Raw genomic sequence first — 16,702 nt, 5'->3', positions numbered from 1 at the left:
CTCAGCTCTCGCACATTTCAAGCATCTTTCGTCTGTCGCTCACCCACCCTCCCTCTTTATTGCACTGCACCAATCTTGGCACTTTTAAAAAAACCTATCCTTTCCTAGAAGGCAACTAGGAAGAGAGAGAGACCCAGGCTGCCTCACCCCCAAAAGGAAGCGTGTTCGGGGCTCCCCATACTTGCAAACTTAAGGTGTTTTTTTTTTAAATCATCCTATCTCTAATAATAATAATAATAATTATTATTATTATTATTATTATCCCCCAGCAAAAAATCTCAAAACATGACCTTGCGTTAGTTACCTTTTGCAGGCTGGATCGAGCTCTCTTGCAGACGCATTAAACTAAATGTTACAGGACTCCTTTGGTTTCTGCAGGGAGGATGGAAAAGGTGGGTGGAGAGGGGGAGTTGCAATGGAAAGCCCCCGCTCCACCGCCGATTCCCTCCGGATTTGTCCCCCCTCCCAGAGTCTCTTCCCCCCCCCCCCGACCCCTAGACTGGGTGCCAAAGCAGCCTCCGAGAGTCCAAGATCTCCATCTCCATAGACGCCGCTGACCGGATCTTGCAGGATCTGCTCTAGGAAGCTCAGCCCCTCTCCGAGGTCGCCGAACCGAAGAAGGGAAAGGAAGGGAAGAGAAAGAGAGAGCGAGAGAGCTGCTTTCTGGCCATGCGCCTTGGCGAGGCAACAAACCGGAGCCATCTGGTGGTCGCAGAGACCTCGGAAGGAGACCGCGAAGGCTCGCCCTCCTCCTCGGGGCGCCTGCATTTGATCGTGGGAAGCAGGAACTGGGTGTTTATCATGATTCGAGGGGTTGGTTTTATTTTACTATTGATTTGATTTAGATCCAGAGAGCCAGGGAAAGTGCTGTGGGCGCCACCACAAAATGGCTCCCACGGAGGATGTGGCATTTTATTTTATTTTATTTTATTTTATTTTATTGCATTTATACCCCGCCTTTTTTCCTCTTGCAAGGAACCAGGAACAAGGAACCTTTCCTCTGGCTAGTCACACAATGGCTGCCCTGAGGGCCTGGCTAGTCAAAAGTGAGCTAAAGAGGTGGTGGTGGTGGTGGTGAGAGAAATGGTGAGGCTAGAGGCTTTTTTGGGGGGAGGAACAGCAAGGTAAAGATTTGGGGAGAGAAATAGCGAAGCTAGAGGCTGCTGGGAGGGCGGGTGAGAAAAACAGCAAGACAAAGGGGTAGAGAAAGAGTAAAGCTAGAGGCTAAGATGTGGGGAACAGTGACGCTAGAAATGGAGAGAAAGAAGACTGCCCTAACACTTCCACAGATTTTATTTACAAATTTTTTCAAGTGGCATGAAGCAGAGAGCTTCGTGAGTGCCCTTGGAGGTGCCGCGTTGGGAACTCCTGGATTAGAGTGTTAGACTGGGACTTGAAAGACTTGGGTTCTAGTCCTGCTGAGCCATGAAACTCACTTTGGACCAGTCACTGGGCCTGTTCACACGATCAAGCAGCCCACTGTAGCTTATTTAAGTCACAGTGGGCTGCAGCGCATGGAGGTGCCATTTTGAATATTCAAGCTGTGACTGTGGCTTATTATGTCATATGAACCCAGCAAGGGTGGGTTATTGGTGTGGTTAACAAGCCACCCCCAACCCTAAAACAGCCTATGGGTTCTGGGTGGTAACATCATTAACTTATAATTAATGGATCACAGTGGTTAGTTAACCACACCAGCAACCCACCCTCATGACACAACAAGCCACAGTCATGGCTTGAATATTCAAAAGTCACCTGGCACACGCTACAACCCACCATGGCATAAATAAATCACAGTGGGCTGCGGTGATCGTGTGAACTGGGTCACTGACTCTTAGCCTAGCCTACCTCATAGGAGGATAAAGGATAAAATGGCGATGAGGAGGATCATGCAAACCACCTTGGAACCTTGTAGAAAAAAAGGAGGGATATAAATGTAATAATAAATAAGTGAAAAAAACCCCACGTTTCTGCTAAAAACATGGCGCTAACAACAATAAGACCAAGATTAAAGCCAAAACTTGGTTAAAACAATCATAAAAACAAACTAAACACACAGATATAATCAGATTAATAAAAGAAATAAGCAGCACTAGCCAATTAAAAACAACCCTTCAGCAACAGACCATTTTATATGCCAAAGGCCTGGCTGGATAAAAATGTATTTGCCTACCGGCAGAAAGACAACAAAGAAGAGCCAATTTAGCCTCCCTCAGCAGGGAGTTCCAGAGCTTGGGAGCAACTACCAAGAAGGCCTTCTCTCGCCTCCCTCACAAAAATGCCTCTGATGGTGTTGGGACTGAGAAAAGGGCCTCCCCAGAAGTTGTTGTTGTTGTTATTGTTATATGGATTTCTAGCCCATTTTATAGGGCAGGGGTGTGTAGATCACTCCTGTAAACCTTGGGGGTTTATTATTTATTATTTGTCTTTATTTAGCATGTTTCTATTCCACCTTTCTGAAGCCTACCGAGACAGGGGGTAACAATTCCAAAAAACAAAACTGATAAGGCATTTAAACCAGGGATGGCATGACAACCCTCATATTCCCTGACTACAACCCTCATAATCCCTGTTTTTGACTACAACTCCCATAATCCCTGACTATTGGCCAAACTGGCTGGCCTCGATAGGAGCTGTTGTCCAAAACATCTGGAGGGGGCCAGGTTGCCTACCCCTAATTAAAACAGTGGTATCTGTCATAAAATATTTTTAAAACAGCATTAAGAAAAACACTTAAAAGATTTGTAAAAACTAAATTTACAAAATATATTTTGACGCCTTTTCTAAAAGCAGAGAGAGTGGGGACCAACTGCAACTCCAAAGGTAGTACATTTAACATTTTTCAAACAACACAGGATAAAGTCCTTTAAGGGCACAATCCTATGGCTGCTAGTGAGCGGCTAGATGGCCATAGGATAGGTCAGTTCCCTGAGAACTGACCACCCTCTCCCGTGCTGCCTTGTAGGCAGCGCAGATCGGCTCCGCGCTCCTAAGAGGAGCGCAGAGCAGCAAAAACGGTGCAGGCTGGGGAGTGCCGAAGTGCCTTTCCGATTTTTCTGGCTAAACATGCATAGGATTGCACCCTTAATGCATGTCCATCAAGTATCTGTATCTTAATAACTGGACTGGTTTGTAATGGGACAGGCTTGGGGGTGCCTGCTGATACCTCCCTCTTGTGTGTGGCTGGTGCTATTTTGGCTACATAAGGATCAGCACTCACAGCCTGAACATCAGAAATAAAAGGATGATAGAAATCCGCATTGAAATATTCTTCAGGTATTCCCCCCCCCCCCAATGTATTAGTTGCCCTATAGGTAAAAGCCCTCAGGACAACAGACAATAAAAACAAAGATAAAATCAATGTTTTAAAAAAGCACGAACAGCACAGTAAATTATCCAGGGTGCAACCCCATGCATGTTTAGACAGAAAAAAGACCTACAACTCCCAGCATTTCCCAGCCGGCTGGCTGGGCAATGCTGGGAGTTGTAGGTCTTTTTTCTGTCTAAACATGCATGGGGTTGCACCCTAAAAGCCGCAGAGGCTAGAAACAGGCCTCAGAAAATGAACGAAAAGTATAAAAATAAAACTACTTAAAAACTACTTAAAAGCATAACGGCAAAGATACAGAGGTACTGCATTCAAAACTTAAGGGGTGTGTGTGTGCATTATGGAAGAGCATTTATCCATCCCAGTCCCAGTAGAAAGTCTGAAGAGAACTTTGGCTATTGGGTGGTATAGAAATTAATTAAATAAATAAATTGATACAGTCCACCAGACTGTTTTACCACCACCTCAGTGAGAACCAGGGCCAAGTGGACCCTGCGGAAATTGGACAAATTTTCTCCTGCATGCCTGGCTTTAAGGCAGCTTTCCCCAACCTGGTGCCCTCCGCATGTCTTGGACTTCAGCTCCCATCAGCCCGAGCCAGTGTGGCCAATGGTCAGGAATGCTGGGAGTTGTGGTCCAAATTTCCTGGCAAGTATCAGGTTGAGGAAGGCTGCTTTAAGGGTTAAAATCAGCAGAGCTGTTACTGCTAGAGTGGGAAACTTTGTTCCATTTGGGAAGAAGGGAAGTAAAAAAAAAAGGAGAGGAGCCTCTTTCCGTTTCCGCTCTGGGAAATTTGGCTTTTGAACTTCCTTCCCAGCCAAAGAGCTGCAGCATACAGAGATGGAGAAGAGATGGGAGGTTTCTTCTTATTAGAGACAAAGGCAGCGGGTGAGTTCCAGGAGCATCTAAAGGGAGTGGTGGGAGGGATCACTATTATTATTACTATTTTTAAAAGGGGGAGAGATGTAATGAAGAGGGAGTAAATTGTGGTAATGGAGACGGGGAGAGAAAAGCTGGTCTGGTTTGGTCTCCTCCTGCATCTGGAAGATACAGACAGCAGAATATTTATAATATGCCTTCCCAATCTGGTGCCCACCGTATGCGTTGGACTACAACTCCCATCATCCTCCAGTCAGCTACTTATAATATGCCATAAGACAGCCTTCCCTGGCCTGGCGCCCTCCAGATGTGCTGGGCTACATCCCCCATAACCCCCAGCCAGCTCCTGGAGGATTATGGGAATTGTAGTCCAGCACATCTGAAGGGCACCAGATTGAGGAAGGCTGGGATGGGAATCTCAGTATTGAAATATTTAAATGAGGGGTGCTCAGATGTGCCACCCCCAAATTGTGCATCCCAAGTGGGCTGGTTGCGGGATGTGACATACCTTGTCCATGCTGAACAATCAACTATTTTTATTCAGGCAGGTGGGCCTGGACCACTGCTTGTTAACCTCCTTGAATAACCCAACAACAAACTGGGTTCTCAAGGGGGCTTTTTCATGAAAAATAAGCCACACTGTGTGGTTAACAAGCTACCCTGTGCAAAACATCCTGGGTTCAGACAACATGCTAACCCATGGTTCAACAAACAACCCAAGGTTCAGCAACAACCCACATTCAGCCACTGAGTGTGGGTTAGCGTGTTGTGCGAACCCAATCAATGGAATCACCTCCAAACTGAGCAGGGCTGGCTTAGTTTGGATGATTTTGCTTCAGTTTCCAATTAACTGCAGCTTCTTGTGTTGTATGAATCCAACAAACTGTGGCTAATCTTAACTATGGTTTGTGTGGAATAAGCCAACTTCAAAGTGCAGTTCATGAAGCTGGCTTGTTTCAACCAACCGTTGTTAAGATTATTCACAGTTTAGATGTGCTAAATGGTGGTTAATTGAATTTGCAGGTGATCTCGTCCTGGTGGCCGCACCAGATGAGGAGAGGCAGCAGTGCATACATAGGGCAAGACTCTGGGGCAGATGTCCAGGGCCCCACACAGAAGAATGAGCAGGAGGGACTTCCATGTGCAGCAGGGCTGGCTTAGTTTGGACAATTTTGCTTCCATTTCCAATTAACTGCAGCTTGCCACATTTTGAAGTTAGGGGACATAATATACATTACCCTCTAAAGAGGGGGTGCCTGTAAGACCATTTAAAGTAAATGACATAATAACACCAGCCTTCCCCAGCCTGGTGCTGTCCGGATGTTTTGGACAATAACTCCCAGCATTCCTGACCATTGGCCATGCTGGCTGGGGCTGATGAGTGTTGAAGGTGCCACACATCTGGATGGCACCAGGTTGGGAAAGGTTGTAGTAGACAGTACATCTAAAGAAGGGGGTCCTCATAAGACCATTAAGTTCAGAGTCTAAAATTATCTAAGTGCACCGCTGTACAAATAGATATTAAAAAAGTTTGTGTGAATGAAGCCAGCAGTGGAGGCTGGTGGCCCCGATGTCAGTGGGGCAATGAATCCGCTCTGGGTTTCAGTCAGAACTCTAAAGGGGCTATACAAAGTACTTTGCTGGTTCTGACTGAAATCTGGAGTGTGCTGACTGGTTCTGACTGAAATCCGGAGCGGATGCACTGCCCCACTGACATCGGAGCCACCAGCCTCCACGGGAAGCCAGTGTGGATTTTGTGCTCACAAATTGGTTCTTTTCTCCCTCTCTCTTTGCATCCTGTTTCCGCAGGGAGGAGGCTGAGCTGCCTGGCTAGAACTGTAAGAAGGCCCTTGCTGCATCTGATCAGCACTCCCATCTGTGCTCAGGATCTGGGCTGTTCTGGTTGCTTACGAGAAGAACTTTGATAGCTGAGCTGCTTCTTGGCTTGTTGAGAACATCATTAACTCCTGAGTATTCCCTCTGTCTGGAAGCCTCACATGATTTCTGCAGGATCAGTTTTATTATATTGATATATTATTATATTGATCAAGCTCCGGGGACCAAAATACAGAGCTTAGGTTAGGGTGGCCAGTTGTGAATTTCCAAACAGGACATGCATCACCACAAAAGAGGACACCAATTTCCATAAAATCTGCATGTGCTAATTTATATATGTAGATGCCCATTTAGAAATCATTATTATAATTTGAATAGAAATACAGCCCTTTTCACCTCAGTGGGGAAAACTCTGACCAGGTGAGCTCGTGCCAGTTCAGTCTGCTGAGCAGTCTGCCAACTGTGAGTGGGCAGCTTCAGCATCCTGCCCTTCCTGCTTGTGGTTCATTATCTTTAAACTGGGCTTGGGCAGGACAGCCCTTCAAATAGAGGACTGTCCTGTGTGAAAGTGGACACCCGGCCTGTGCGGAGCTGCGTTTTATATTCATAGGTGCCAACGCAAAGATTTGGGGGCCCCAGAACAGCCAGGCAAGTGGGAGTGGGAGACCCGGTTCCTCAAGAGAGCAAGATGGCTACAAAGGAAGGGTCTCCAGTGGCTGTGGGTCTTCAGTTCCCCTCCGTCCAGGAGGAAGGAGGAGGAGCAGGAATAAAAACCGAGGAGCAGGCTGAGCCAGAGTCGGGGGAAGGATCGGAGGAAAAAGAGAAAACTCCTCATGTCATCCAGTCCGGGACTCTCAGAGAGTTTTTGAAATGGGCGGCACCTCAGCAGATAAAACAGGAACCGGAGGAGGTTCTGCCGGAGCATTGGGAGGCCCAGTGGAGGGAATTCTTGAAGGCGATGCAGGCTGCTCCGTCGGAGCCCTCCTCCCCGCCTGCGAAGACTCCTTTGGATCGCTTCCAGCAGACCGCGGACCGTGTCCACCGCCACCATCACCGACCAAGTAGAGGAGGAGGAGCGACAGGCGCCCCACTAGGCCCCCGAGGAGAAGCCAGACTGGCCCGTGGCAACCTGAGCACGAGAGGCAAGAAAGGCTCTCGCCGGAAGATCAAGGCAACCCTCCTGGAGAGGGCGGAAGCGCAGCGCCAGCGTTTCCGGGCGTTCCGCTTTGAGGAAGCCGGGGCCCCCCAGGAGGTCTGTGGACGGCTTCGAGAGCTCTGCCACCACTGGCTGAAGCCAGAGAGCCGTACCAAGGAGGAGATCGTGGAGCTGGTGATCCTAGAGCAGTTCCTGACCATCCTGCCCCAGGAGATGCAGAGCTGTGTCAGGGCACGCGAACCAGAGACCTGCACCCAGGCGGTGGCCCTGGCAGAGGGTTTGGTGCTGAAACGGCAACGAGGGCCCAGAGGAAGAGGACCACGCCAGGTGAGGGGCGGGGGAGGGGTAGCATGGACAAACCCGCAGGGCTCAGAACAGGGATTTGTATAGGCAAGAATGGAAGCAGAATGATGCTAGAGCTTTGGTCTGATCCACTAGTAGGGATGGATGAGACATTCGCTGCCTGAATTTTTCTTCATAGGAACATCAGAAGCTGCCTTATTCTGTGTCAGACCAAGGGTCCATCTAGCGGCTCTCCAGGGTTTCAGGCAAGAGTTCTTCCTGTCCTACCTGGACATGCCAGGGATCAAACGGGCAACCTTCTGCATGCAAAGTAGGAGCTCTACCACTGACCTATGGTCCCTTCCCTGATTTACCCAACTTGCACCTCCCAAGCCTTTAAATGAGGCGAGATTCTGCATTTGTGCGGGCTTCTCAACGTGGCTTACGCCTGGGAAAATGTGTGCAAAGTTGCACATGTCCGGAACTGTCATAGAATCATAGAATAGTAGGGTTGGAAGGGGCCTACAAGGCCATTGAGTCCAACCCCCTGCTCAATGTAGGAATCCAAGTCAGAGCATCCCTGACAGATGGCTGTCCAGCCTCGTCTTGAATGCCTCCAGTGTGGGAGAGCCCACCGCCTCCCTGGGTAGTTGGTTCCATTGTCGTATTGCTCTGACAGTCAGGACGTTTTTCCTGATATTCAGCCGGAATCTGGCTTCCTGTCACTTGAGCCCATTATTCTGTGTCCGGCACTCTGGGATGATCAAGAAGAGATCCTGGCCTTCTCTGTGTGCACACAACGTACACATTTGAGGAAAGTGTGCATAGAATTGCATTACAGCAATGTAAAATGCTTGGGGAAAATGACGAGGGGATGGGCAAAGCACTTGGTGCACTGAGCAGCATGCTAAGTAAATGGAATCCCACTGTTATCTCCGATCTGTGATTGGAGGTAACACGGGGTATTCCCATGAGCATTGCTCACCCTTCTGATGGGGAGAATGAATGGTGCACAGGGGAATCCCCAGTGTTCTCTGCAATCATCAGAGTTAGCACAGGGGATTCTTTTCCCCTCCTCCTCCCCAAGACCCTGGTAGCCTCCAGGGGATGGAGCTTCAAGGAGTGATTTTGGGTGGGCCAGCCTGGAAAGCCCAATTGGCCTGTGGGCTGGAGGTTCCCCATCCCTGCATTAAAACAAATGGATCTGGACTAGTAAAAAAGAAAAAAAGTCCTGTGTGCTTCGGCCCTGAAAGGGAAGGCATAAGTGTTGGCACAGTCTGGGAAGGAACACATGTGTCCACTCCTTGTTGCCTACCTGTGGTGGATCTGCCCTAGGCAGGTGCGTTCTTGATGATGATGTTGAAGATGATGATCTCATTGATGATCTAGGTGCCAAGTTCCCTTGAAGATGGAGCAGTCGGTCCCTCCAAGGCACGGCGGGTTTCAGCCGATACTGGACAAAAGCTGGCCAAGCTGGAGGGTGGTGGAGATGTGAGCCCATTGGGTAAGGATCGATCATGCTGGAGCTAGAGAACTTGTGTAGCGTAGTGGGTGAGAGAGTGAGTTACTGATCAGGAAGTTACTGGTTCAAATCCAGCTGCAAACACACTAGCTGGCCGTAGGCCAGAGGTGGATAATCTTTTATCTGCTGAGGGCTGTGTTCCCTTGTGTCGGGGCTGTGTGTGGGTGGTGAGCGGGGCCGAAGTCAACAGTGATCAGGGCTGGAGTCCGAGGTTGGTGGGCAACCCCTTTTCTCTCTCTCCTTGTTGTATTCCTGCCTAGTGAGCTGCTAAGGAAGAGACAGATTGCTTTTGCCAGAGGTCTGAACTGATCTCATGCAGAGGGCTTTTGCAATTAGGTTGCAGGCCCCATGGGGCCCTAGACCTGCAGGCTGCCCTCCCCTGCCTTAGGCAGACCACTCTTCCTTAGCCTCAACCTTCCCACCCCCACATCTGCAGGAGAGGGATAACATGGTCCTACTTTTCAGGGTTGTTGTAAGGGTAATAACGACATAAGTTTATGTTGTAGTGGGGAGTAGCCCACAGATCGTGTATGTCTGTGTCGCTAATTTGAACTGAGCCACCCACCACCCACCCCGGGCCCAGTGATACTTGGGTCCTCGCCACCTCTGAGTAATAGCTTCAGGAGGGACAGACCAGTTCCATCATACCCAAAGCAGAGATGCAGCAGAACTGAGTGGAGGCTGATTGGAATCATGTAAGCCCAAACCAGTGACTCATGCATAGATACTGTGGGCAGCCTCCTCTGTGGATTAGTGCTTTGGGCTTACAAGGATCTTTTAATTTTGGGGTCTCCAATGTGCTGCCTCACTTGCCACCTGCCAGGCTCACTGTCCCTCCTGATTTTAATTTTTATTTCTTAAGGGTTTTTTTTTTAAATCATACCTTTCTAAAAAGAAGTGGGAAGCTGGAATGTTGCCAAGCACAGTGCTGCCAACAGCGCCATAATTAGTTGGATTCAAAAGCGTGTTTTTGTGTTTTGGAGTTGAGATCCCCACCTCTGCTTCATACTTTGCTTCTTGAGCAAGTTACTTTCCTTCTAGCCTCACAAGTCTGCCTTGTGGGAAATGAGTGATTTGTGACTGGGCATTATTCCAGCCATTTTGTGAATGGGTAAGCCCCTCGCCATGGCAGCCATTTTGTGAGAGCACCCACAAAACTAACTCAACATTCCAAATGTGCCCACTGACCCAAAAAGGTTGGGGACCCCTGCTTTAATGTATGTATTTCTCTCTGCACACTTGGAGATCTCTTGTGGCACAGAGTCTGAGAATTCCTGGCCCAGATGGAAGACTAGGGAAGAAGGAGCTGCAGAAGAGGGGAGCCCCTTGTTGCTAGATTTGTCAATCACGTTCTTGAATTTTTGGAAATGGAGTTAGGTCTGGTTTCTTCTTTCTCAGGCCATTGCAGGGCTGGCAGTGGTGCTGTGGAGAAGAGAGCTAATCGTGGTGCGGGGAACAGGTCTTGCAGCCCACTAAGAACCCAACAAGGAGATGGGAACCTGCAGAGCACTGAGAGTGGGAAAAGGGCCCGTCGGACACCCGCCTTCATCTCGCGCCAGAAAGGCCACACGGCACAGAGTCCCCATCAGTGCCCCGACTGCGGAAAGCGCTTCACTCAGCGCTCGAGCCTCACGATTCACCGAAGGATCCACACGGGAGAGAAGCCCTATCCCTGCCCCCAGTGTGGGAAATGCTTCCGACAGAGCTCGAACCTTCTCAAACACCAGAGAATCCACTCAGGAGAGCGGCCCCATCGGTGTCAGGAGTGTGGGAAATGCTTCGCCCAGCGCTCGCACCTCCTCATCCACCAAAGGACCCACACGGGGGAGATGCCCTACGTCTGCTCCAAGTGCGGGGAAAGTTTCAGCCAGCACCGAGGCCTCATCGCTCACAAGAGAGTCCACACTGGAGAGGCACCTGGAGGCTATGGCTGCCCGGACTGTGGGAAACATTTCCAGCAGAATTCGGATCTCAATAAACATCTGAGAATTCACACAGGGGAGAAGCCCTACAGCTGCCCAGAATGTGGGAGATGTTTTCGCTACAGCTCCAATCTCAGTAAACACCAGAGAATCCACAAAGGGGAGAAGTCTTAAGTCTGTAAATGAGTGCAGGAAAAGCTTCAGCCGCTTATCAGCCCAGAGTAGGTATCAGTGGGGCTGTTCACATGACACACTAACTTATACTCAGTAGTTGAGTGTGGGTTGGTTTGAACCATGGATTGTTTGTTGAACTGTGCAGTTAGAGTGCTGTCTGAATGCAGGATGTTTTCTGCAGGGTGGGCTGTCGTGTTGCCTGAATGCAGCCAGGGTGGCTTGTTAGCCATGCAGTGTGGCTTGTTAACCACCCTGAACAACCCAACAACAAACCATGGATTCTCAAGGTGGCTTGTTTGAGAAAATAAGCCACACTGCATGGCTGACAGGCCACCCTGGCTGCGTTCAGATAACATGCTAACCCACAGTTCAACAAACAACCCACAGTTCAAAACAACCCACACTTAACTACTGAGTGTGGGTTAGCATGTTGTATGAACAGCCCCAATCAGTCCACACAGGGGAAGGCCCTACAGGTGCATGGACTGTGGCAAGACATCTATTTCCAGCTCCAAGCTCACAAGGCACGTGAAAACCCAGTTGAGACACACACTGTACATTTGCAATGAATGTGGGAGGAGCTTCAGTTCCTACGCTATATCAGAGAATTCACTGTATTCCTTTGATATTTTTGTTGTTTTTGTTGTTTTTGTTGGCTTGTTCATTTGTTTAGCTATTTTATTGTTGGCTTTGGTTTTTTTATGACTGTAAACCACCTCGAGGGCATTTACCAGTTGGGTGGTGTTCGAACGTAATAAATAAATAAAGAAATTGAACAGAGAGCCCGCAGATAGAGAGCAGGCAAGAGCCATCGAAGGAAGGTGTTGGGCAGAGCCAAACTATGTGAACTTTTTGCCTTGTAAGAGAATTAGTGAGGGATGCAGTGTGGGAGATGTTGGGCAACAGAGAATTCATACAACCCAAGCAGAACATAGTCTTGGAGGGGGGAATCTGGACAGAGGATCTGCAGGTCTGCCCAGGAGCTTGGCTAGTGAGATAGAGAAATTCCTGGAGTTCCTCCCCATCTAGGAATCATAGAGTTGGAAGGGACCTTGCAGTTCAGCTAGTCCAGGGGTGGGGGACCTTTTTCAGCTGGAGGGCCAAATTCAGTTTGGGAGACGATCTTGGGGGCCACATTCCTATGGTGAGCAGGGCCCAAAGGCAAAGGAGTAGGGGCAAAACTACAAAAACTACCAGTGTAGTGTAGCTTAACATGCCTACTGCAAGTAACCTAGCCTTAGGAGAGGCATTTCAACCTTTTGGAAGGGGGAGGTAACTACAAAAAAACCCCAAGAAACCACCAAAAGGATCAGTGGTTAGGGGAAAAGAGGTGGAGCAAAGGGCAGGGGCTGGGACCATCTGGGGACTCCTAAAGGCCTGGATTTGGCCCTCAGGCCTAAGGTTTCCCACCCCTGTTCTAGTCTAGCCTCCCTGTTGGTGGAGTTGTAATGGTCCGCTTAATGAAAATGTTGACCCACCCTGTAGATGCTGTGAAACAGGCAAATTGCACGTTGGGGGGTTATTAGTAAAGGAACTGAAAAGAAAACTGCCAATATCATAATGCCCTTCTACAAATCTATGATGCAACTACTCTTGGAATGCTGCCTTCCGCTCTGGGCACTGCACCTCCAGAAGGGTATTGCAGAGCTGGAAAAGGTGAAGAAAGGAGCAGCCAAAATAATCAAGGGGTTAGAGCAACTCCCCTATAAGGAAAGGTTCCAATGGGACTGTTTGGCTTTGAAAAAAGGCAAGTAAGGAGGGACATGATAGAGGTGTATGCAATTATGCATGAAACTGCATGGGAAACTCTCATAATCTGAGAGGTCATCCAGTGAAGCTAAAGGGGAGATTCAGGACAGGTAAAAGGAAGGACTTCTTCACACAGGGCACAGTTAAACCTGGAGGGCTTTAAAAGCAGATTAGACAAGGTCATGGAGAATTAAGGCTATCAGCTACCAGAAATGATGGCTATCTGCTATCTCCAGTATTAGAGACAGCATGCCATTTGCTGGTGAACACAAGGCTGCCGTTGGGCTCATGTTCTGCTTCTGGGCTTCCAACTGGGGCAGCTGGCTGGCCACTGTGTGAACAGAATGCTGGACTACATAGGCCTTTGGTCTGATCCAGGATGGTTCTTTCTATGTTCTTACGTTCAGTGCAGGCTCTGCAAGGCAGGCTGCAACTACAAAATCTTTGGCTGATGGCTGTTGAGCCTCTGCTTAGATACCTCCAGCAAGCTCTTTGAGTGGGTGGACATATCAGTGTGGACTATTGTCTTATTCATTGGTTTAGAAGGGTGCCTGACTATCCAGAGATCCTGGATTCTCCTACTAGTTGTGAGAGATGGAAACATGCCTAGAAAGAGATCATAGAAGGGACGGCTGTATGCCTGGGTCCCCCCAAATCCATTCCTGATTTAGGTAGCTAGATTCTAGCATTGCCACCTTTTTCTCAGCAGGGGCACCTTTCCTTTTTGATGGCTGCAAAAGGCAGAAAATCAACAGGAAGTATTTTCTAATGCAGAGATAGTGATGGCAAAAATCTTCCCATGGTGAATTTCCGCCTGTTGAGCAGTTGTTAAAGGCACAGGAGCCTTGTTGCAGGTGGGGGACATCTTACACACAAACACACAATCCCTTGCACTTGGAAAACTAGCGTGTTGAAAAGGGGTCTAGTCTAGTCTTCCTCACACTCTAGCTTTCTGTGTGCAGAGATTTTTTTTTTTAGAGCATCTTCATTTCCCCCTTTTGTGTTTTGATATTCCTTACCTGTTCACAGTGCCCTGTTTTAATTGTTTCTCAATTAAACTTGTGAGCTGGGCCGGTCTTTTCCCTAAACCTGGCCTAGGAACATAAGAATTGTTTTGCTGGATCACAAGGCAGGCCACCCCAAACTGTTCCCCAATATCAGGTTGTCACAGCTCTCTGAAACCAGGGCAGGCTCAAGTAATTTTGCTGCCTGAGGCAAAGGACAAGATGGTGCCCACCTCATTCCACATTCAGAAGCCAACCGGCACGGCAGTTGAATTTTACTTCAGCACTGGCACCCTACTCAGCTCCTGAGGGCAGCAGGCTAGCTTAGGGGGCAGAGAGCAGGTCATGCAGCACACAAACCTCTATCCTCCAAAAGCTCACCACCTCTCCCTGACCCCTAGCTTTTGATGCCTGAGGCTGCTGTGTCACTTGGCCTCATGGTAGGGCCGGCCTGGTCTGAAAGTTCCACAAAGCAGGAGGCAATGGGTATCTATCTCTTGTCATTTGTCCTGGCTGTCTGATAATCTGGTAGCTGCTCCCACATATGGAATCTCCTTTTAGCTATCACAGTTCATGCGCATCAATAGCTCTATCCTTTTTGGGCCTCCTGCTTTTGGTGATTGTCAGAGGCCTGGTCCCAGCAACAGTAATTTTTTTACAACACTGTCCCCACTGCCATATTGAATTCCAGGTGGTGGCCATTTGTTTTGTGGGGTGGGCGTGCCACACGTGCAATACTTTAGGCAGGGGTGGGGAAGTGAATAAGGGTGTTAAACTGGAGTGGATATTTGTGTGGAAGGACAGTGAGCTCCATTCAGTTGTGGTACTAAAACAACAACCCCCTACTAGATTCAGGGCCTCAGAATTATTTAATTCTCCGTGAATGTCTTTTGCACCCAGTTGTGATTGGATGATCTTGGGGATCTAGTCGATCCCACAAGGTAGATCGTGATTGTCTGCCCACTCCTAAACTGTAGCAACACTTCCAGTTCCCAGCTGAATATGCAGAACAACTGAAGCAAAGAAAATAGGAAAAAGAATCTTGGAGATCTGGGAATCTCTCCTCGAGCTCCCCTTTTTGCTCCTACCCCATATATGCTGTGTTCAGGTGGAAACCAGGAGCAAGCGCTGTGTGGAGCTCCTTTGAGTCTTTAGGGCAGGGATGGCGAACCTCTTTCAGCTGAAGGGTCTGAGGGCTGAATTCAGTTTTAGAGAAGCTCTTGGGGGATGCATTCTGTAGCTGCTTAGAGGCATGCTCGCCTTCAGCAAAAGCCATCCTTATGAATTCATGGATGAGACTATCAAGGGATGTACTCATCATGGTGGCTATATATTACCTCTGGTATCGGGGGCAGTTGCTTGGGAGCATGAGCAGGAGGGTGCTGTTGTCCTCATGTCCTGCTCGTGGACTTCCCACTGGGTCACCTGATTGGCTGCTGTGGGAACAGGATGCAGGACTAGAGAGGCCTTCGGTCTGATCCAGCATGGCTCTTATGTTCTTAATAATGGGGCCATTGGCAGCCTTTTTTTTTTTCTTCCCGGACTATGAAGCGAAGGAGAATCTTTCCAGAGGCTTGAACCCAATGGCAGACCCTGCCTATAGACACTGCTGGCTTCAGGCATTTGAGGGCTTTGGGGCAAGATGCCCCATCAAGAAATCCTTTTTTTATTTCTGTGTCCTGGGAGCTTGTAAGATTCCGTTTTGTAGGGCTGAGCCTGCACGTATTCATTAAGCCAGCAGTCCCCAACCTTTTTGGCACCAGGGACCGGTTTCGTGGAAGACAATTTTTCCACGGACCCGGGGGGGGGGGGGGTGTCATCCATTTGCGCCCATGTTCTTTGCAGTATTAGGCTACATAAAGATTTACATAGCCTATTACTTGAAGAACAGGGACGCAAATGGCTTGCACCCCAGCAGCCGGAAGTCCACCAGTGGCCGGAGCCAGCTGGCAGCTCTGTGGACTTGCTGTGGAGCAGAGCCGGCCGGGGCCGGGAAAGATTTGGGGGGGGAGGGACTGATCACCTCCACCCCCATGGACCCAAGGTAAGGGGTTTTCGCACACCCCTGCGCTCACCTCCTGCTGTATGGCCTGGTTCCTACCAGGCCACAGACTGGCACCGGTTCATGGCCGGGGGGTTGGGAACCCCTGCATTAAGCCATCTGTGTGTGTCACTGTGTGGTGCTGTCTCGGGCATCAAGGCCAAAGCAGAACCCGGGATAATTGGACCAAGCGATCTGAGCTGTGCTCCTGTGGGAGCTCTCGCCCCCACGAGAGGCCCGAGAAGACTGTCCCGGCCAGCCTGTGATTGGCTAAAGGGGATCACCTTAGATTTTGCCAGAGGCTGGGGGACATAACCGGGGGGGGGGGGGAGGCGCTGTGCCTGCCCATTGTCTTCATCTACAACTTGGGCTTCCACTGTCTCCATGTGGCCCTGTCCTGTTGTAGACCTGTGCTTTGGTACATACAGGCAGGTTCTGGCCTGCTCTGTTATTTTGCCTTGTAAGTCATTCCAAAATATTGCTCCCTTTGCTGTAGGTTGCCCCTTTTCCCGTTCTGTAAATAAATGTACTGCCTATCATAACTGAATGCGTGTGCTTTATTTCAAATAAGCCGTAGTATTCAGGGCAGAGTGTGCCTCTTGGTTATTGTGCTGGCTGGGGCCTTTGTTTCAAAAGCCTCAGGCGTGTCCTGTAAGGTCTTAGAGTCCCCTGGCTGAGGCTGAGTTGGACGTAAAGGGCAGTGGCAGCCTACCTTGCTGGGTTGGTGTTCAAGCAACCTTTTGTCCCTGCCGGGAATTAGGGCACCCCCCACTTACTCCCTTCACAGCCCCCAATGGGCTTCTCCCTCA

At 49.2% G+C, this 16,702-nt stretch overlaps 2 protein-coding genes across 8 annotated transcripts in view; one reads left to right on the top strand and one right to left on the bottom strand.

Annotated features, from left to right (window-relative positions):
• The window catches only part of LOC146355741 (uncharacterized), a 40,775-nt gene extending 40,011 nt beyond the window's left edge, over nucleotides 1-764 (bottom strand). For all 5 annotated transcript variants that reach the window (XM_084830803.1, XM_084830805.1, XM_084830804.1 and 2 more), the window contains exon 1: nucleotides 305-764. The gene's annotated coding sequence lies outside the window, so the exon portion shown is untranslated. The remainder of the gene's footprint in view (nucleotides 1-304) is intronic.
• On the top strand, nucleotides 332-16,431 carry LOC146355740 (uncharacterized). 3 transcript variants are annotated; one of them, XM_084830937.1, is made up of 5 exons: nucleotides 395-813; nucleotides 4,146-4,216; nucleotides 6,017-7,526; nucleotides 8,871-8,985; nucleotides 10,402-16,431. In XM_084830937.1, the coding sequence occupies exons 3-5, from the start codon at nucleotides 6,732-6,734 to the stop codon at nucleotides 11,097-11,099; spliced, it is 1,608 nt and encodes a 535-aa protein (XP_084687063.1). In that variant the 5' UTR covers nucleotides 395-813; nucleotides 4,146-4,216; nucleotides 6,017-6,731; the 3' UTR covers nucleotides 11,100-16,431. The 3 variants fall into 3 exon arrangements, 2 of the variants coding, with proteins under 2 accessions (XP_084687062.1, XP_084687063.1); XR_014787204.1 differs by lacking the exon at nucleotides 4,146-4,216 and having other exon boundaries at nucleotides 607-813; nucleotides 10,402-11,296; nucleotides 11,429-16,431; XM_084830936.1 differs by lacking the exon at nucleotides 4,146-4,216 and having other exon boundaries at nucleotides 332-813.
• Nucleotides 16,432-16,702: the final 271 nt, after the last annotated feature.

This window comes from Heloderma suspectum, chromosome 2 (genome assembly GCF_057233095.1).
Source record: "Heloderma suspectum isolate Gila_16-S chromosome 2, 16-S_ref, whole genome shotgun sequence".
Lineage (NCBI taxonomy): Eukaryota > Metazoa > Chordata > Lepidosauria > Squamata > Helodermatidae > Heloderma > Heloderma suspectum.
Note: the sequence above shows the minus strand (reverse complement) of the source record. Positions and strands in the feature narration are given on the sequence as shown.

What these genes read in the sequence shown, in the direction of transcription:
- LOC146355740 (XM_084830936.1), top strand. Translation starts at nt 6,732, where the DNA reads ATGGCTACAAAGGAAGGGTCTCCAGTGGCTGTGGGTCTTCAGTTCCCC. An exon ending in GAGGAAGAGGACCACGCCAG is followed by an intron (nt 7,527 to 8,870) that starts GTGAGGGGCGGG and finishes TTGATGATCTAG; the next exon opens with GTGCCAAGTTCCCTTGAAGA. An exon ending in TGGAGATGTGAGCCCATTGG is followed by an intron (nt 8,986 to 10,401) that starts GTAAGGATCGAT and finishes CTTCTTTCTCAG; the next exon opens with GCCATTGCAGGGCTGGCAGT.